The sequence below is a fragment of the Macaca nemestrina genome, chromosome 5 (genome assembly GCF_043159975.1).
Source record: "Macaca nemestrina isolate mMacNem1 chromosome 5, mMacNem.hap1, whole genome shotgun sequence".
Classification (NCBI taxonomy): Eukaryota; Metazoa; Chordata; class Mammalia; order Primates; family Cercopithecidae; genus Macaca; species Macaca nemestrina.
Genome location: NC_092129.1, coordinates 71,186,222 through 71,208,520, shown reverse-complemented (window position 1 = coordinate 71,208,520; position 22,299 = coordinate 71,186,222). Strand labels below are relative to the sequence as shown.

Genomic DNA, 22,299 nt, shown 5'->3' with positions numbered 1-22,299 from the left:
TTATTTTGTTGAGCAGTGGTTTGTAGTTCTCCTTGAAGAGGTCCTTCACATCCCTTGTAAGTTGGATTCCTAGGTATTTTATTCTCTTTGTAGTAATTGTGAATGGGAGTTCACTCATGATTTGGCTCTCTGTTTGTCTATTATTGGTGTACAGGAATGCCTGTGATTTTTGCACATTGATTTTGTATCCTTAGACTTTGCTGAAGTTGCTTATCAACTTAAGGAGATTTTGGGCTGAGACGATGGGGTTTTCTAAATATACAATTGTGTCATCTGCAAACAGAGACAATTTGACTTCCTCTTTTCCTAATTGAATATCCTTTATTTCTTTCTCTTGCCTGATTGCCCTAGCCAGAACTTCCAACACTATGTTAAATCGGAGTGGTGAGAGAGGGCGTTCTTATCTTGTGCTGGTTTTCAAAGGGAATGTTTCCAATTTTTGCCCATTCAGTATGATATTGGCTGTGGGTTTGTCATAAATAGCTCTTACTGTTTTGAGTTACGTTCCATCAATACCTAGTTTATTGAGAGTTTTTAGCATGAAGGCTCTTGGATTTTGTCAAAGACCTTTTCTGCATCTATTGACATAATCATGTGTTTTGGTTCTGTTTATGTGATGGATTACGTTTATTTATTTGCATATGTTGAACCAGCCTTGCATCCCAGGGATGAAGCTGACTTGGTTTTGGTGGATAAGCTTTTTGATGTGCTGTTGGGTTTGGTTTGCCAGTATTTTATTGAGGATTTTCACATGGATGTTCCTTAGGGATATTAGCCTAAAATTCTCTTTTTTGTTGTGTGTCTGCCAGGTTTTGGTATCCGGATGATGCTGGCCTCATAAAATGAGTTGGGGAGGATTCCCTCTTTTTCTATTGATTGGAATAGTTTCAGAAGGAATGGTACCAGCTCCTCTTTGTACCTCTGGTAGAATTCGGCTGTGAATCTCTCTGGTCCTGGACATTTTTGGTTGGTAGGCTATTAATTATTGCCTCAATTTCAGAACCTGTTATTGGTCTATTCAGAGATTCAACTTCTTCCTGGTTGGGTCTTGGGAGGGTGTATGTGTCCAGGAATTTATCCATTTCTTCTAGATTTTCTAGTTTATTTGCATAGAGGAGTTTATAGTATTCTATGATGGTAGTTTGTATTTCTGTGGGATCGGTGGTGATATCCCCTTTATCATTTTTTATTGCGTCTATTTGATTCTTCTGTCTTTTCTTCTTTATTAGTCTTGCTAGCGGTCTATCAATTTTGTTGATCTTTTCAAAAAACCAGCTCCTTGATTCGTTGATTTTTTGAAGGGTTTTTTGTGTCTCTATTTCCTTCAGTTCTGCTCTGATCTTAGTTATTTCTTGCCTTCTGCTTGCTTTTGAATTTGTTTGCTCTTGCTTCTCTAGTTCTTTTAATTGTGATGTTAGGGTGTCAATTTTAGATCTTTCCTGCTTTCTCTTGTGAGCATTTAGTGCTATACGTTTCCCTCTACACACTGCTTTAAATGTGTCCCAGAAGTTCTGGTACATTGTGTCTTTGTTCTCATTGGTTTCAAAGAACATCTTTATTTCTGCCTTCATTTCATTATGTACCCAGTAGTCATTCAGGAGCAGGTTGCTCAGTTGCCGTGTAGTTGTGTGGATTTGAGTGAATTTCTTAATTCTGAGTTCTAATTTGATTGCCCTGTGGTTTGAGAGACAGTTTGTTGTGACTTCTGTTCTTTTACATTTGCTGACGACTGTTTTACTTTCAATTATGTAGTCAATTTTAAAATAAGTGTGATGTTGTCCTGAGAAGAATGTATATTCTGTTGATTAGGGTGTAGAGTTCTGTAGATGTCTATTAGGTCTACTTGGTCCAGAGCTGAGTTCAAGTCCTGGATATCCTTGTTAACCTTCTGTCTTGTTGATCTGTTTAATATTGACAGTGGGGTTTTGAAGTCTCCCATTATTATTATGTGGGAGTCTGTCTCTTTGTAGATCTCTAAGGACTTGCTGTATGAATCTGGGTGCTCCTGTACTGGGTGCATATATATTTAGGGTAGTTAGCTCTTCTTGTTGAATTGATTTCTTTACCATTATGTAGTGGCTGTCTTTGTCTCTTTTGATCTTTGTTGGTTTAAATGCTGTTTTATCAGAGACTAGGATTGCAACCCCTGCTTTTTTTTTTTTTTTCTTTTTGCTTTCCATTTGCTTGGCAGATCTTCCTTCATCCCTTTATTTTGATCCTATGTGCATGTGAGATGGGTCTCCCGAATACGGCGCACCAAAGGGTCTTGACTCTTTATCCAATTTGCCAGTCTGTGTCTTTTAATTGGAGCATTTAGCCCATTTACATTTAAGGTTAATATTGTTGTGTTTGAATCTGATCCTGTCATTATTATGTCAGCTGGTTATTTTGCCCATTAATTGATGCAGTTTCTTCATAGCATCGATGGTCTTTACAATTTGGCATGTTCTTGCAGTGGCTGGGTACCAGTTGTTCCTTTCCATGTTTAGTGCTTCCTTCAGAGCTCCTGTAAGGCAGGCCTGGTGGTGACAAAATCTCTCAGCATTTGCTTGTCTGTAAAGGGTTCTATTTCTCCTTCACTTATGACGCTTAGCTTGGCTGGATATAAGATTCTGGGTTGAAAATTCTTTTTTATAAGATTTTTTAAGAATGTTGAATATTGGCCCCCACTCTCTTCTGGCTTGTAGGGTTTCTGCTGAGAGATCCCCCTGTTAGTCTGATGGGCTTCCCTTTGTGGGTAACCTGACCCTTCTCTCTGGCTGCCCTTAACGTCTTTTTGCTTCATTTCAAACTTGTTTAATCTGAAAATTATGTGTCTTGGGGTTGCTCTTCTTGAGGAGTATCTTTGTGGTGTTCTCTGTATTTCCTGAATTTGAATGTTGGCCTGCCTTGCTAGGTTAGGGAAGTTATCCTGGATAATATCCTGAAGAGTGTTTTCTAACTTGGTTCCATTCTCCCCATCACTTTCCAGTACACCAATCAAACATGTATTTGGTTTCTTCACATAGTCCCATATTTCTTGGAGGCTTTGTTCATTTCTTTTCATTCCTTTTTTTCTCTCGTCTTGTCTTCTCACTTTATTTCATTAATTTGATTTTCAACCACTGATATCCTTTCTTCCACTTGATCAAATCAGCTATTGAAGTTTGTGCATATGTCACAAAGTTCTCATGCTGTGGTTTTCAGCTCCATCAAGTCATTTAAGGTCTTCTCTACACTGTTTATTCTAGTTAGACTTTCATCTAACCTTTTTTTCAAGGTTTTTAGCCTCCTTATGATGTGTTAGAACATGCTCCTTTAGCTTGGAGAAGTTCGTTATTACCGACCTTCTGAAGCCTACTTCTGTCAACTCACTAAAGTCATTCTCCATCCAGTTTTGTTCCCTTGCTGGTGAGGAGCTGCGATCCTTTGGAGGAGAAGAGGCACTCTGGTTTTTGGAATTTTCTGCTTTTCTGCTCTGGTTTCTCCCCATCTTTGTGGTTTTATCCACCTTTGATCTTTGATGTTGGTGACCTACAGATGGGGTTTTGGTGTGGATGTTCTTACTGTTGATGTTGATGCTCCTCCTTTCTGTTTATTAGTTTTCCTTCTAACAGTCAGGCCCCTCAGCTGCAGGTCTGTTGGAGTTTGCTGGAGGTCCACTCCAGACCCTGTTTGCCTGGGTATCACCCGTGGAGGCTGCAGAACAACAAATATTGCTGCCTGATCCTTCCTCTGGAAGCTTCGTCCCAGAGGGGCACCTGCCTGTTTGAGGTGTCTCCCAGGCTGCATGGGGGTCAGGGACCTGCTTGAGGAGGCAGTCTCTCAGTTCTCAAAGCTCGAGCACTGTGCTGAGAGAACTACTGCTCTTTTCAGAGCTGTCAGACAGGGATGTTTAAGTCTGCAGAAGCTGTCTGCTGCCTTTTGTTCTGCTATGTGCTGCCCCCAGAGGTGGAATCTAGAGAGGCAGTAGGCCTTGCTGAGCTGCGGTGGGCTCTGCCCAGTTCGAGCTTCCCCACTGCTTTGTTTACACGATGAGCTACTCAAACCTCAGCAATGACAGACGCCCCTTCCCCCATCAAGCAGTAGCATTGCAGGTTGATCTCAGACTGCTGCACTAGCAGTGAGCAAGGCTCCATGGGTGTGGGACCCACTGAGCCAAGCAAAGGAGGGTATCTCCTGGTCTTCCAGTTGCCAAGACTGTGGGGAAAAGTGCAGTATTTGGTCAGGAGTGTACTGTTTCTCCAGGTACAGTCTGTCATGGTTTCCCGTGGCTAAGAAAGGGAAATCCCCTGACCTCTTGCACTTTGTGGGTGAGGTGACACCCTGCCCTGCTTTGGCTCATCCTCTGTGGGCTGCACCACTTTCCAACCAGTCCCAGTGAGATGAACCAGGTGCCTCAGTTGGAAATGCAGAAATCACCTGCCCTCTGCTTCTATCTCACTGGGAGCTGCAGACTGGAGCTATTCCTATATGGCCATCTTGGAAGTGACAAAAAGATTGGTTTTTAAATGGAAAAAAATATGTTTTCCTGACAGAGTATAAAAGAGCATCTAACCCACTGCAAAGAGAGGTCTTATGAAATTCAAGGGGTGTACCACGGCTTTCTGTGAAAAGAAAGGCCGTCTTGGTCAAAGTAAACATAGGCACTTGCAGTCCATATTGTCAGAAGAAGGACAGCCTGCAGGTCCAGCAAGGATACTTCTTCCCTATGCTTGTGAAAGGCACTTCTTACATGGCAGCAGCAAGAGAAAATGAGGAAGATGCAAAAGTAGAAACTGATAAAACCATCAGATCTCATGAGACTTACTACCACAAGATAGGGAAAACTGGCCTCATGATTCAAATTGTTTCCCACCAGGTCCCTCTCACAACACTTAGGAATTATGAGAGTATAATTCAAGATGATATTTGGGTGGGGACACAGAGCCAAACCATAACATTCCACCCCTGGCCCCTCCAAATCTCATGTCCTCACATTTCAAAAGCAATCATGCCTTCCCAACAGTCCCCCAAAGTCTTCATTCATTTCAGAATTAATCAAAGTCCACAGTCCAAAGTCTCATCTGAGACAAGGCAAGTCCCTTCTGCCTATGAGCCTGTAAAATCAAAAGCAAGCTAGTTACTTCTTAGATACAATGGGGGTTTAGGCATTGGGTAAATACAGCGGTTCCAAACGGGAGGAACTGGCCAAAACAAAGGGGTTACAGGGCCCATGCAAGTCTAAAATCCACCAGGGCAGTCAAATTCTAAAGCTTCAAAATATCTCCTTTGACTGAATGTCTCACATCCAGGTCATGCTGATGCAAGAGGTAGGTTCCCATAGTCTTGGGCAGCTCCGAACCTGTGGCTTTATAGGGTATAGCCAACACCACCTCCAACCATGATGGCTTTCACAGGCTGGCATTGAGTGTCTGTGGCTTTTCCAGTCACATGGTGCAAGCTGTCAGTGGATCTACCATTCTGGGGTCTGGAGGACAGTGGTCCTCCTCTCACAACTCCACTAGGCAGTGCCCTAGTGGGGACTCTGTGTGGGGGTTCCAACCCCACATTTCCCTTCCTCATTGCCCTAGCAAAGGTTCTCCATGAGGGCCCCATCCCTGCAGCAAATGTTTGCCTGGGTATCCAGGCATTTCCATACATCTTCTGAAATCTAAGTGGAGGTTCCAAAACCTAAATTCTTGACCTCTGTGTACCCACAGGCTCAACACCACATGAAAACTGCCAAGGTTTTGGGCTTGCACCCTCTGAAACCATAGGCTGAGCTGTACCTTAGCCTCTTTTAGCAACAGCTGGAGTGGCTAAGATGCAGGACACCATGTTCCTAGGTGGCACACAGCATGGGGACCCTGGGACCAGCCAACAAAATTGTTTCTTTTCCTTGTAGGCTTCTGGGTCTGTGATGGGAGTGGCATCCATGAAGACCTATGACATGCTCTGGAGACATTTTCCCCACTGTCTTGGGGATTAACATTGGCTCCTTGTTACTTATGCAAATTTCTGCAGCCAGCTTGAATTTCTCCTCAAAAAAATGGGTTTTTCTTTTCTACTGCATCGTCAGTCTGCAAATTTTTTGAACTTTTATGCTGCTTCCCTTTTAAAACAGAATGCTTTTAACAACACCCAAGTCACCTTTTGAATGTTTTGCTGCTTAGAAATTTCTTTTGCCAGATACCCCAAATCATTTCTCTCAAGTTCAAAGTTCCACAAATCTCCAGGGGAGGGGCAAAATGCCATTAGTCTCTTTGCTAAGACATAACAAGAGTCACCTTTGCTCCACTTCCCAACAATTTCTTCATCTCCATCTGAGACCACCTCAGCCTGGACCTTATTGTTCGTATCATTATCAGCATTCTTCTCAAGGTCATTCAACAAGTCTCTAGGAGGTTCCAAACTTTCCCACATTTTCCTGTCTTCTTTTGAGCACTCCAAACTGCTCCAACCTCTCCTTGATATCCAGTTCCAAGATTGCTTCCACATTTTGGGGTATTTTTTTCAGCAACACCCCACTCCTGGAACCAATTTACTGTATTAGTCCATTTTCATGCTGCTGATAAAGACAGATCCGAGACTGGGAAGAAAAAGAGGTTTACTTGGATTTACAGTTCCCTATGGCTGGGGAGGGCTCCGAATCATGGTGGGAGGTAAAAGGCACTTTTTACATGGTGGTGGCAAGAGAAAAAATGAGGAAGATATAAAAGCGGAAACCCCTGATAAAACCATCAGATCTCATGAGACTTACTCACTACAGTGAGAACAGTCTGGAGGAAACCACTCCCATGATTCAAATTATCTTCCACTGGGTCCCTCCCACAATACATGGAAATTATGGGAGTACAATTCAAGATGAAATTTGGGTGGGGACACAGAGCCAAACCATATCAGTGTGCTAATCTGACTCCTGGATTTATTATTTTCTTCAGATTATCCTCAATTTATAATGATTGTGTCAAATATTGGTTTACCCCTTTACACTGCATAAAATTTGGTAAGGCATTTCAAATCTGCTGTGGAATAGTTAATATACAAATAAAACCATGAAAATGACACCCCTTCATTCCTTGACAAATCAATGAACAATGTTAATATGAACAGAAGTGTTTATAAAACATCACAAAACACCTATCTGACACTTAGACTAAAATGCAGAAAAAAATGACATACAATCTGAGCATATATGATTGGCCAATGTGTGCATGTCCATATCACCCTGAACTGAACCGCCTGCTTAATAGCCTGCAATGCTTTGCACTAGTCACTAATAAATGACGGTCATATCATCTTGGTTCCGGTCTGCAAATTTATGACATGAACCAGAAACCTTCAAATATATTTTCCCTCTGAGAGTTCTCTCTGATTATTGTGAAAAAGATACCTAGTGTTGAAAGTTCCTATTTTTGAGAGATGAGTGGGCATGTGAATGGTGCATATTCTTTAGGTGTATTGTTTCTATCTAAGTGAGCACTACGTGGATGAAAACTGTATTGAAAAAAATGTCACATGATTGTTTATAACAGGTTTATCTCATTTTTTTCTTAAGGAGAGGAAGGTTATATTACATTGCAAAAATAGAGCCACAGAATTCCAGAATCATAAATCTTAAAAGGGCCTTAAGATGATCATCAAGTTCAGTGCTATTTAAAACATTTTGAGAGTAAAAACCACATTTAAAACAAACAAAAAGGTGAACCTCATGTAAAGTCCTCAAATGCAATCTGGATGAAGTCAAACTTCTCTGATTAAAGCAAGAGAAATGTTGCGGGGTGGGGGCACCAGAGCCCATTCACTCCAACTTTCCCTCACTACCCTGTGCACCTATCCTCTGGTGACCCCATGGCTTCTTCCATAATATTTGGCTTCAGCAGAAGAAAGTGTAAAAACCACTGATCTCCAGAGAATGAGAAGACAAGCCACAGACTGGGAGAAAATATTTGCAAAAGACATACCTGCTAAATGACTGTTATCCAAAATATACAAAGAGCTTTTAAAACTCAACAATAAGAACACAAACAACCTGATTAAAAAATGGACCAAAGACTTTAACAGACACCTCACCACAGAAAATATGCAGATGGCAAATAAGCTTACTGAAAGATGCTCCGTGTGATATTATCTGAGAAATGCAAATTAAAACAAAATGAGATACCACAATACACCTGTCAGAATGGCCGAAATCCAGAATACTGACAACACCAAACACTGATGAGGATGTGGAGCAACAGGGACTCTCACTCATTGTTGGTGGAAATGGAAAATGGTACAGCCACTTGGGAAGATGGTTTGGCAGTTTCCTACAAAACTAAACATACTATACAATCCAGCAATTGTGCTCCTGAGTGTTTATTCAAAAGCATTAAAAACGTATATCTACACAATTACCTGCACATGGGTGTTTATAGCAACTTCATTCATAATTGCCAAAACTTGAATGCAACCAACACATCCTTCAGTAGGTGAATGTGTGTATAATAAAGTGTGTATAATCCAGACAATGGAGTAGTATTCAGTGATAAAAAGAAATGAGTTATCAAGCCATAAAAAGACATGGAGGAACCTTAAATGCATATCACTAAGTGAAAGAAGCCAATCTGAAAAGACTACAAACCTTATGATTCCAAGCATATGACATTCTGAAGAAGGCAAAACTACGGAGACAGTAAAAATATCAGTATTGCCAGGAGTGGGGTGGAGGGAGGAATGAGTAGGAGGAGCACGGAGGATTTTTAGGGCAATGAAATTATTCTGTATGATATTACAATGGTGCATACATGTGTCAAAAACCCTAAAATGCCCAACACCAATGCAAACTATGCACTTTGGGTGATAATGATGTATCAATGTAGGTTCATCGGCTGTAACCAATGTACCTCTCCGGTTGGGGATGCTGATAGTGAGGAAGACTGTGTATGTGTGGGGGCAGGGACTATATGGGAACTTTCTGTGCTTGCCATTCAGTTTCATTGCAAATCTAAATCTGTTATAAAAAATAAAGTCTTTAAAAACAAAGTAAAATTTAAAAATAAATAAATTTTAATGTAAAAAATGAAAAACACTGATTCAGTACAATTACTAGGAAATTATTGGGAAACTGAGGCAAAAGGAAGTGAAGGAAGTGGGGTTGCAGAGGTGACATCTGGAGGGGCTTGAGGCAGGGCCGCCAGCCTGGACTTGCCTGAGGTCGGCCAGTTGGTAAATAAGTGGTAGAGCTGGAACTAGAACCCAAATATCCCTCACTTCTGGCCCAGTGCTCAAAAGCTACACAAATAATTTCCTAACTTCAAGGTTTGTGAGAAACTAGAAATGACTGCCAATAGACTCGCCTCCAGAGATATTTGAGAAAACTAATAATTTTCCTGGAATGATTTAGAAACAATTCTGCATTTCAAAACAGGGTGCAGGATGGTGTGGAGAAAGGAAGAAGTGGCAGTGAACTGGCATCTTCTAAGAGTCTCTTTAATTAAGGATTTTCACCAAAATGTTGACAATGGTTACTTTTGTGTGGTGAAATTATGATTTCTTGGGAGATTATTTTGCTTGGTGGCTTTTCTGTATTTTCCAAGTTCTCTGCCTTGGTCATGCATTACTTTCGTAATTTGGTGGAGGAAAATGCTATTAAAAATACAAAATCAAAGTCCCTTTGATTCCTATTATTTCACGATCTTCGTCAACACCCGGACTGTTGAGAGGGAAAATATGGCTGATGAACAGATACTCCAAAGAAAAAGGAGTTTGCTGTACGGGTATGACTTATTACTATTTTCATAATATTTCTATCATCCTTAAGGCTGCTCCCATTTCTGAAACTCTTCAAGGCTGGTCGTTTTAGCAGGAAGTGGAGCTAACAAATTTGTAACCAAAGCGTCTGTGAATAACGTTCTTAGTTGGAAATACCTCTAGCGTGTCATCACTAGCCTGAGCTACACATGCAAGTACAAAAGATCAGCTTCAAAGATGAACAACACATCATCCTCAGAGGACTTGCAAGATGCTAAGAAAGCATGGCACTAAGATTTTTCTAGAAGGTGCTGAGTGTTTAGCTTTCACTGAATGTGAAGGCTACAATATCGAACTCAATGATTAATACTTGCTATTCCAGGAGAAAGGACAGAAGCGTTGCTTATCAAGATGAAAGTGAATTTTGCATTCTGGGTTTCATCCATCACTGTTGCTTCCAATTTTAAAGAATAAATAAATGTTCCCCTGCCAGTCCCCTCCTGACATTCATGCATAGCTGTCCTCAGAGCTAACTACCTGTTCCAACCTGGACCATGAAGCCCAAGTGTCTGCTTTCTGTTGCAGAGAATCTGGAGAGTAGACTGCACTTGGTCCTTCGGGCCTTAGTGGGATTAGACAGGGCACTGTCTGAACCAGCAGCTCCTTGATCACCAGAGAAAGGCACGGCTAGGTGATAGCACAGCCCCATGTTCAGTGCCGGGTCCAGCAGCTTCTTTCAAGCTCATTACTGACCAGGGACTGTCAATCATAGAAAGCAAAAGAAGTATTTGGAAGAGGTTATCCTTCCCTAGAAAAGTTTTTAAAGAGAGATACACTCACAACAAATCAACCCTCCTCTTTCTTAAAATATCACTTTAAAAAAAATCAGTGGCAAAGAGTCCAAAACAGAGGATAAGACATAAAATGCAAATGCTTGGGGAGCTTAGACTGCCTGAAATAAGCAGTTCATCAGCACTGTGTCCGTGCAAGTCACAAAATTTAAAATGAACATAGCAAGCAGCTATATAGATACTAAAATGAAGAAAATTCTCTGAGAGAAGATAATTTGTTTCACAAGGAGATGTTTATAATAGGATCTATGTAGAAATTCCTACTGTGGCTCTTTTAGAGCAGAGGGCAGTGGCTGAGCAGCGGGGAAGCTGTCTGCCCTCTGTAACTCTCCTCTGTCTCATGGCCCACATTGCATGATAAGGTTACACTCATGTGAATGCTTTCATACACTCTTGGTAAAAGAGAAATTGATAAAGTTTCCTGGGCTAGTAAGCAATATCTATCAAGAGCAGGCAGTATGTATCAAGAGCAGTAAAAATGTTTATACCCTTTTCACCAGCAAATCAATTTCTAGCAACATATACAAAGTAGCAATGAAAAGTGAGCAGAAAAGAATGCAAAACAAATGTTATTTATAATCCTGAAAGAGAAATCACTTATGTGTTTAACAGCATCAGATTTGTTGAATAAATCATGTTGTATCCTCATGACTGATTATATAGTTATTTAAAACCTTATTTTAAAAGAAAGTAGGGGTATATAATCCTAATTAGAATACATAAATATAAATATGAATATATGCATACACAGTATGGATGGAAAATAAAAGAGTACCTAATACAAATCGTTAGTTTAAGTAGGTATTGTTCTAAGAGCTAACTTGTATTAAAAATAGCCCTATGAGGTAGGCACTATTATAATCTCCATCTCATGGGCAAGCAAACAGAGGCACAATGGGTTTAAGCAACTTGTCCAAAGTCAGACAGCTAAGAAATAGCAGAAAGGGATTTGATCTTGGAATCAAAGTCCCTCGTTCTTAACCCTACACTCTTTGGCAGTAAGATAATCAGAACATCAACATGGTTGGCTAACGTCAGGTCGTTTTGTATTTCCTTAATTTATTATTTTCTTTCTATAAATTTGGTAAAAATCCAATTTAGTGAAAACTATTTTTATATCACAATTTTATATTTAAAAAGAACAATTTTCTTGTTATATCTGCCTTTATCATCAGATGATGAGGTCTCTGAGGTAGGAGCTGCCTTCCTAATTGTTACCACTATTGATATGAGCACAGGGTCACTATTATGGAGTTGTCCCTAGGTTCCAGGGAGCAGTCCCTATGCCTCACATAAACCACACCGTAGGAACTACTACTCTCTCTGTTTTACAGATGAAGCAAGTAAAGGTAACTTTGTATTTCTACCACTTAGCACAATGCCTGGAAAGTAGTAAACACTCAATAAATGGTGATCAGGCTAACAAACAACAGTTGACAAAGCCACAGACATCACTCAGTTCCATGGAATATTGCTGTCTTTCTTATATGCCAGAAGAAAAACACAACCTAAAAAGCACATCTAAAGTAAAAACTCAGAGGAAATGGAGCTGAATCCACCTCAATCAATTTCAATCTGCAAAAGCAGCCATGGGCCCTCTGGGAGAAAGTGCTGGAAGAGGTGGAAGCTGGTGGAGAGCTCAATGACCCCATGGGGCAGGCCATGCAGGGCAAGATGGAACTCAATGCAGGGAGTTTGCTTTTCCATCCTTCAGCCCAAGAGAAGCAGTTGGAGGGAGCAATGGGGCCATCAGTGGCAGATGCAGACGTACATATTCTCGCTTACTGCTGTGATTTTGGTCTAGACTCAAAACTTTACAGAACAGTTTGATGTTCCATTTCAATTTTTCAGGAAAGCATACATATTCTATTATGTATGAAAGCATACATATTCTGTTATGTATGCTTTGAATACCCATTGAACAATTCATAGTATCTTGCGGGGAAAGAAAAATTCATTAAAAAACAATTATTTTACTTTTGGGCTCAGGAAATAAGTGGAATTTTGTTGTTTCCTTAAGGTTTTCTTTAGTTCAAGTTTTAAAGTCTTTTAGACTATAGTTCAGTATGCTGGGAACAAGGACAGAGGGAGAGCATCTATGGCCTTTCCAAATATATGGCCTGATTGCAGCTCTAGTTCTTTGATTAGAGCAGGGAGGCCTTGACTTCAAAATTTTGGTAGGATATTAGACTGCTGAAGATTTTTTCCTTTGAAATAGAGAGTACAACAGAAATGATGATATTAACTTAGGTTTTTGCACTGTCTTATACATCACAACACTATCTCATACATCATAACTATAAGGTTGACAGTACTGCTTAGAAGTAGTTAGAGGTCCAGTGGCTTGATGAGACATTCACTAGTAGTTTAACGTTGTTGCCAGAAATTCCCTTGTGTCCTTCTGACTCCAGCTAATCCTACTCATCCTTGAAATCATCTTCATAAAATCAGTAAAACCAAATTACTAGGTTTTAAACAAAAACATAAGCTTTGAATAGAAACACAACTAAGCATTAACCAGCCTGCCCTATAGCCCAGAGGTCCTCAACCCCCTGGGTTGCAGACTGGTATCAGTCCGTGATCCATCAGGAACTGAGCCACACAGCAAGAGGTAAGTGGTGGGCAAGTCAGCATCACTACCGGAGCTCTGCTATCTGTCAGATCAGCAGTGGCATTAGATTCTCATAGGAGTGTGAACTGCCCATGTGAGGGATCTAGGCTGTGTGCCCCTCATGAGAATCCAGATGCCTGATGATCTGAGGTGGATCAGTTTCATCCTGAAGCTATCCCCCACCCCACCCCACCCCATCTGTGGAAAAATTTTCTTCCATGAAACTGGTCCCTGGTACCAAAAAGGTTGAGGACTGCTGCTATAGCTCACTTTCTTACAGCCACTCACCACTTCGAAGTCACGTAGCCCCATCACAAAGTCCTAACTTCTATAGATAACATCTTTGATGTTTAAAAAAAAAAAAAAAAAAAACCCTCAAGTTTGCCGTTTTGAGATATTTTTCAGATCCTGCATTCCAATGAGTTCACTGCTGCCAGCCAGAGTGAGGACTCCCTCAAAAGGAACTGACCCAGTGCAGGAACGGAGTTTCTATATCGTTATTATCTCCTCCCCTATGTCCTAACCAATCAGTTACCCCCAGCTCCTCAGCCTCCTTCTTGCCAGAACTGCCTTAAAAAGCCAAGTCCCAGGCTTTTTCGAGAGGTGGATTTGAGGTTTCCTTGACTCCTTATTTGGCGGCCACACAATTATTAAACTCTTTCTCTGCTGCAACTCCTGCTGTTTGCTGTATTGGTCTGTTACCGTGCAACATGCCATCAAGCCTTGTGGTCCGATAATGTCCTCGTCACTCAGCAAAGGATCAGTCCTTAGCTAAGGACTCCTTTGTTGGGTCTCTGCAGCACTCAATGCTTACTTTCATTACAACCCTGAACTCATAATATTAAAATAATTGTTTAACTATCTTTGCCTCCTACCCAATCCAGTCCAGGGAGGAAGTGGACCTTACTCATTTTTACACGGGCAGTGCCTGGCACAGTTCCAAGCATGATCAGTGGCTCCCCTGCAGTTTGCAGAATGGGTACTTTTCTAATATACTAGAGACTTATTTTATTTTATTGGAAATTCAATTATCTATGCCAGTAGTTTTCAAACTAGGTTCCACACGCTCCTGAGAATTAAAGATGGATTCTCATAGGTCTTTAAATTGTCTTTAAGAATTTTAAAATTGTATGCTTTTGTCTTAATGATATTCCAAAAGAGACGAAGACATTCATATCAGAGTGTTCTGCATCAGTTAAGACAATGGTTCTAAATCCTGGTCACAAATTTTAGTCTTGGGGGATGGTTTTAAACAAATGTTGATATTAAGGCACCACTCTGGGATAATTACATAGGAATCTCTGGGTGTGGGTGCTCATACAGAGATTTTTCACAGAGTTCCCCTCCCCCATGCCCCCATTTGAATTGTGTGGTCAGTCTTAAGACACACCAATCTAGATAATCCATGGAACCCTGAACTGTTTCCTAAGTAACACATTTTTCACAGGTGCTTATGAATGCCTTAGAATCTAGCAGTTATATTTTAAGTATCTCAAATAAATACAGAACAGAAGCAAACAAAATGCATAAATGATGTGTTGCTGCCAAATCCAAATGACGGACGTTGCAGCACACTGGGCGAGCAAAGGTTTTGGCACCGTTCTGAGTGCAAGCAAGTGCTGCGAGAGCCCAGTTGGGGCCACATGCTGTGCAGCCTCCAATGTCAGATGCAAAGAGGCCAGGAGTCTGCCCCAGGCATGTTGCAAACAGCAATTTAATTACACAAAACATTGTTAGTATCAGTTTTCCTTTTAGTCTATATTTAATTTATGAAGTTGTTTTGCTTTTATACTTACATAAGAGCTATAAACATTTGCAGTTTATATTTGGTGCAGTTGTCAATTTAAGTAGAAGATACAGTCATTCATATTTAAGCAACATTGGCATACTAAGAACATTTTAAGTCAGCACTGCGGGAATCAGGTGAGCATTTTTTCCTTTTGTCTTAAAATTTTTTTGAGATGGAGTTTTGCTCTTGTCACCCAGGCTGGAGCACAACGATCTTGGCTCACTGCAACCTCTGCCTCCCAGGTTCAGGTGATTTTCCTGCCTTAGTCTCCCGAGTAGCTGGTATTACAGGTGCCTACCACCATGCCCAGCTAACTTTTTGTATTTTCAGTAGAGATGGGGTTTCACTATGTTGGCCAGGCTGGTCTGGAACTCCTGACCTCAGGCGATGCACCTGCCTCAGCCTCCCAAAGCATTTTTTTCCTTTTAACTGGGTCCATACATTATTCAAACTTAATGCCAATTTACATAATGTCTGGACCCTAGAGAAGGTAGGACAAAATGGTCATCAAATCGAGTATCTGGGAGATGGCATTCCCCTTTGTTGGTTCTCTTGAGGACACAAAATGATAGGCAGCTTCTCCTCCTGAGGTTCTGAATGTGAATGGAAAATGGCTGCTAACATCCAGAACAGTGCAAGGATTTCCCGTCTTTCAACACCTGCTTTTTTCACCTCCCATGAATTCACGCTAAAACTCCCTACATTTGCCCCAGGCTGCAGGCATTTGGCTGGTTTTCCTGGGTTTCAGAAGCTCCAAGAGAGCTCTGCAGCAAGATGCAGGACCAAATCCACACCATTTGGGACCTGAGATGATTCTATTCACAAGAACATCTTCATCATAAGAATGCAATCTTTTAACCCATAAAGGCAGGAGTGAAATTCTCCCACAGAATTTCCACGCACGACTTGATGTATTACCTGCTAAGAAGAGCAGAGTAATTTATTTCATAGTGACAAAAACTAAGGCTTTGTATTTGGAGGGCATAACATAAAAAGCTCAGTTACACTCATGTGCATCTACTGTATGCTAGGCACAGTGCAAGATGCTTTACTAACTGGTCATTCTTTCAATTGTCACAACAATTCTGTGAGTTAAGTGTCATTATTTCTATTTTTTAATTAGGCTCAGGGAAGCAGCTCATCAAAGGACATCGGTCATCCCCCTTCTGCCAAGGAAGTGGCAGAGTTGCCTCTCTTGAATTCAGTCCTCTCTCATGACAAAGTCCATGCCATAGCATGTTGTCAGGAAACTAACAGGGGACATGAGGCTTGCTTAAGGCAACACCAAAAGTTAGTAGCAGAGAAAGGCTCCAAAGTTGAGTGGCTGCCTACAGAATACAGTCAGCCAGAGAAGAGACAATGAACCACTTAATACTATGAAGTGCCATTTCTCTCAAAATAATGACAATAGCCGGGCGCGGTGGCTCAAGCCTGTAATCCCAGCACTTTGGGAGGCCAAGGCGGGCGGATCACAAGGTCAGGAGATCGAGACCACAGTGAAACCCCGTCTCTACTAAAAATACAAAAAATTAGCCGGGCGCGGTGGCGGGCGCCTGTAGTCCTAGCTACTCAGGAGGCTGAGGCAGGAGAATGGCGTGAACCCAGGAGGCGGAGCTTGCAGTGAGCCGAGATCGCGCCACTGCACTCCAGCCTGGGCAACAGCGTGAGACTCCGTCTCAAAAAAAAAAAAAAAAAAAAAAATGACAATAAGCAAGCTCCCTGGAGAGGAAGCTTGGCATTACAAAGGACTCCAGAGAGAATAGAATCCAATCTCCAATGTGACAACAATGGGCATACCTGACAATGTGTCCATTTACAATTTCCAAGGGCTGTTCCTGTCAGAAACCTTCGACTGTTGAGAATTAATGATTTTCAATGTTTACAGTCAATGTGTTTAAAAAATGTTCTTTCATCTAAATACAGGGACTCTCTGAATCATTGTGTTATTTCTAAACTTAAAAACATAAACGCTCCGAGTAATTGTCTAATAATATAAAGTGAGTGCAAATAATCCAGATCTGGAGAGAGAAAATAATCTTTGTGATGAGAACTTGTTATAATTAACTATGAAACAAATACTTCCTTGACCAGAGAGTGGCTTCTGATCAAAGCAAACAGAATGGCATCGGCTTCAGCATCCTTCGTTTCACGAGGGCACCATCATGGCAAGACATGCCACGTTAACAAAGCATGACTAGAAGGCAGACAGCAGCTGGCACTGCTTCGTGTTTATGTTTAACATATATGTTCCTGTTTGACATTCCATAGTCCCATTTTTGCTAAACACTAAAGTATACATTTTAGAGATGTTGCCATAATTCTTTCTCCTATCTTGTTTTCCCTTAACTTTTCACGTGGGGTATTTAAATGTCTATGAATTTTGACCCGTATTCCCCTTTATTATTCCATCAATTGAAAGAGAAACGTTGTCTGAGGATCAGTTTTGGATGAACAGATGAGCAAGGCTACAGCACTTCAAGAGCATAAGACATACCCAGGGGAACAAGTGGCCCTGCTAACAGTGATGCAGAAGCTAGCAGCACACAGAGGGCACCTGGGTAACTGGAGGTTTGTGGAGTCGGGAGAGAAAAAGAGGAACTGCGGTTGAAGAGAGGACAGAGGGCTGGAATCACGGTCTGGCTGGTTCTCCAGGGAGAGAAATAGATAAAGTTACCAGGGCGAGATGTGCATGAGGCTCTTCAGAATTAAATATATAGAACTGTGGTCAAAGGGGTTCGGAAAAGAGGTAGAAATCATTATTAAATTGAATGTGAAGGCCAAACCAAATATTTATTAGAGAGTATTAGATTTTTACATATAAAGCTTTGACATATGAATTTTTCTGAGCCTTGAGGAACATTCACTGAAAGGGTGGTTTTCTGATAGAAGTGGGTTCTGAGGGGTTATGAGGTTAAGCAAAACCACAGCCCACTGATGAATGATGTGCCTGCCTCTGAGACGCCACAGCAGTTCACCAGAGAGTTTTCATCAAGGTCTCTCAACAGTAAGTTCCAATCACAATCAATTCTTTTCCACAAGATAAATGTTGCTCTCAATTTTCTCTAAATCTAATTACGTGGCATAATTAACAGTCTCAGGATAACAGCTATGGTGGTCTCTATTGTTGGTGTTACACTGGAGTCCCCACATTTTTGTATTGTAAGCCTTGCTAAAGGCCTTTAAGCTAAAACACTTCATTACACTGAAAAAAAAGGCATGAACCTACTCCATTTAAGCCAGAGATTCTCATCGGTGATGATGATAGCTGTTGTTGACTAAGGGCCTAATGTGGTCCATGAACTGCAACACACGCTTCATACACAATTTCCCCCTTATCCACAATAACCCAAGGAGATGGGTCTTGCTTTTTCCATTTAATAATTTGATATCATCTAGATCTGTGGAGCACTCTAGAGCATGATACATTTCAGAATGGTAAGAACAGATGGGAAAAATGAGGACTTTCCAGGTCCTCCTGGCCATGTCTAGCAAATAAGCATCTATTAAATGACTGAATGATGTAACATCTGTTGACAGTCCACAGGCTAAATAGACTGTGAGGAATCAAAAAAAATACAAATAGTTTATAGGGAGATTCGGAAATATGTGCATAAAGAGTGAGAGAAAAATCCAGGTTAACATAAAAAATGCAAAGAAAAAAATTCCACACAACAGTAACATTCTTTTTTGTGTATGTGGCACAAAGTCCATAGTAGGAACTCAATAAACATTGAATTATTTAATAAATGAATGAAATCAACCAACTAACCAAATGCTAGATTGTGTGGTAGTGACTCTAAGAATTGAAATAGTCTAGAGAGGAAATTTATTATGGACTGGAGTAGTGAGCTGGGCCTAGAAAAATGAGAAACATTTGAATGATATACAGGAGAACTGAATTCCCACTGGGTACAAGAGATACCGTGGGCAGGCCCAGACCCTGTACCATGGCCCGCTTTGCAGCTCCAGCTCCCATCCTTTCTCTACAGCTGCTGCTTTGTGGGCTTTTGCCTTGAGCCCATCGCTTCTGTTCCGATTTGCCCTACACTTGAGCTCTGCCCAGCTAGTTCTCAGAATGTCTTGAAGTTGGCATCTTTGGATTAACCAGGAATGCCTCTGTCCTTTGGTGTGGAGTGGAAAAATAAACAATGTGTGTCCTATGGATGATTCTGGGTTTTTGCAAGCAAAGTAATAAATTATTCTAAATGGGGCAGAAATGATGACGAATATCTCCCACTCCCAAGCAGCTGTGAAGATGGCTTCCCATGGAAATTTTGGCATTGGAGAGACCCTCTCCAAACTTCCAGAAAGACATTCCGAGCAGGTCCTCACAACAACCTTTCAATTCCCCTTGTGCCTCGGCCACAAAATCGGGGCCAATATAAACCCAGCCTACTCAGACCTTGGCGACTGGGGCTCAACACAAAACCTTGGGTTCCTCCATACACTGAGGTTTTGTTTCCCAGGCGTCAGAAAGGCATCTTCTAGCTCAGGTTTCCTGAACTGTTTCCAGCTTGGCTTCTGTCAGAGATTCCTGGAGTCAGAGCCACTTGGTAATTGGTCTCATGATAGGTAAAGCTGCCCCATATCAGAGCCATGAATTGGTTGGACTTTTAGAAAAATACTTATCTCCAGTTGTGGGGAAAAATTGTTGATTGTGGTATGACCACATGCTTCATATGACCCGTTGCTTTTTTTATTCGAAAAAGGCTCCTAATGCTACAGCATTGTGTGTCAGAGTCTTGCCCTCTTTGATGCTGTTTTTCAGGAACAATAGGAGACACAAGGAGCCCTGCTCAGCAGCAGATCCACTTTTCTGCGGCACAGCTCACTTTTATAGGGAAGAGAGTGGTTTCGCTTTGTACAGGGTTGAGAAACAGCTTCTGTTTGCTTACGGCTCTCCTGAGCCAGCAGTACCGTCCTTGATAGAAAAGAGGAGCTGCCAGCCGCTGTGTTATCTCATGAAAAAGACAACTGTAAACTATGTCAGCATACAGTGCCTTGTATTTCTACAACAGCGTTTCTGCCCTTCAAGAGCAAAGAAGTGCACAGAAGATCCTAAGAAATAAGTGAAGGAACAAGGACGGAGTATGAAACTTTAACTAGTCTGAGAAGGAGGCAGACAGGGGCCAAATCCTGCAGTGGGAAATACAGTCTTGAGGTTTGGGTGCCAGTCTTTAATAAAATACTTTCTTGTGAGGGCTGAAAGTTTTTCCCCCTGGGTTGTAAAAACCCTGGGTCTATGAATCCAATGTTTTGATGGCCAAAATCCTGATTTTTTTTGTATAATAGTTAAAAAAATTCACTCTGTCATAGGAGCAGAAACAAAACAATAATGCAGGAAAAGTCTATATGGATCTGGAGGAAATATTTTTTATTATCGAGATCAGAGCATCCATTATCTGGATCATACAACTCTGGCTAATTTTACTTCCTGTCTGGGGTACTTTTTCTTAGTAAAAGTGCGGGGTGGGGAGTCTTAACACTTAATAGGCCTGCCTTCCCTGAAGTTCCCAGATTGCCCACATGAAAGCTGTCAGCACGCGCCAGCCCTCCACCGAAGAAGGCACAGGTTCAGGACCTGGCACCATGTAGCCGAGTGGCACTGCTCCCAGAACTCTCATCCAATAAAGAGCCATTGTGGGATCTGGACCCTACAATGTACAGGACAAATGACCGAAATGAAAAGCACAATGCACTTGAGTGGAACCAGAAACTTGAATGGAGTGGTAATCACTTCCTTAGTGTGGATCACATCATTTATCATGGGACTTCATTCTGTAATTCAGTCCTTGCCTAGTGTAATAGTACAGATTTCCATTTATCAGTTGATAAGTGAGAATGATTACTGTGATAACCATTAAGCAACACAGGTTACTAGTGGTGGTGGGGAAGAGAAGTGGAAAATTGTCATGGGAGGTGGGAAGGGATCAGCACTCATCAGAAAGAGACAAAAACATCAGAAAAGAGAAGGAAGGGCTGATTCCATTAAGCAGCACCATTCCTAGCAGTGGTGGGGAAGAAAAATGAAAAATTGTTAGGGCAAGTGGGAAGGGATTGGCACTCATCAGAAAGAGACAAAAACACGTGCAAAGACAAGGAAGTGCTGATTCTCTATATATGTGATCAATACAAGCTGCAGTTGAGCTATTGAAGAATTTGAGACTATGTCTAATGGCATAAGAAACTAAGTCAGGCCCAGGGCTTCAAAATGGCTGTGATTTCTATGTGAGAATGAGGAATGAGGCACAAAGTGGAGTTAGAGCCAGGGGGAAAGGTGGAGCTTAAGGGGAGCTGCTGTACAGCTGATACCCAATGTGAGCTTTAGGTCCCAGAGGCTGTAGAGCTAGAGCTTAGATCCAAATACCAAGAGGCTGGGAGGAGTCAGTGCACTAAATCAGGCTGAACCATAGTTTCCATCTGGGTGACATAGAGTGACTCTTTCTTTATACAACAGCCAACCTCACTACATTAAAAAACAAAACAAACAAACAAAAAAAACCAGATGTTGCTCTTAGCTAAGCTTTCTCAAGTAAATAAATACGAAGGGGCAGTAGAATTAGACTTCATAGAGCAAATGGAAAATGCTCTGTCAGCTGGACAATTTATTGCATTCCACATTCTTCTGTTTTAGAAACAGGTTTTTCTATCTCTAAGCCAACTATATTTTTAGCTAATCAGTTTCAACCAGAAACATGGTCTGTCTCAAATAACCCTCTTTCTTTACTATCTGGAGCCTGGAATTGGTCACAATTTCTTGGCAGAGTTACTTGGTCTACTTATTTTCAGACATAATATAACTATCAACTAACATATGTCTATATACATGTACCATTTGAACAAAAACATCCTCATATCTGTGAAAGCATACAAAAATTTCAGCTCAAAGGCCATTTGATTTAATGCCAAATTACAATTTTTCATGCGTCTATTTGGCTAGCATGGTTCTACCTCTATAAGGAATCTGCAATGTTGGTAAGTTATTTTAAATGTGTGTCAGTAGTTTCTTTCTATTTATGACATTATGCCTTTGGAGTGGGTAGATTGTATCTGGTTGAAAAATACAAATAAATGTTTAATCCAGCATTGAGTTCTCTCATGTTATCAACTCACCAGAATTAAGCAAAATAATAGATTTGAGGCACACAAACTCCTCTCCCTGCAGATTCATCATGCGGAACCGAGATGATGTGGCCAGTAACATGTCGAAGATCTCCACCATGCCCTCTACACATTTTCCCTGGTTCCTGTGAAAACATAGCAAAAACAAATAAAAAGATTAAAAAATAGAAAATCTTCCACAAGACATGAAAGGGTTCACATTCATAAAAATCCACTGGTTCTAAATCTTTAAC

General features: G+C 41.1%; 1 protein-coding gene across 16 annotated transcripts in view; it reads right to left on the bottom strand.

Annotated features, from left to right (window-relative positions):
- The window catches only part of LOC105489041 (estrogen receptor 1), a 432,743-nt gene that overhangs the window by 18,952 nt on the left and 391,492 nt on the right, over positions 1-22,299 (bottom strand). For all 16 annotated transcript variants that reach the window (XM_011753634.3, XM_011753633.3, XM_071095960.1 and 13 more), the window contains one exon: positions 22,058-22,191. In XM_011753634.3, the coding sequence (XP_011751936.1) occupies positions 22,058-22,191 (134 nt within the window). The remainder of the gene's footprint in view (positions 1-22,057; positions 22,192-22,299) is intronic.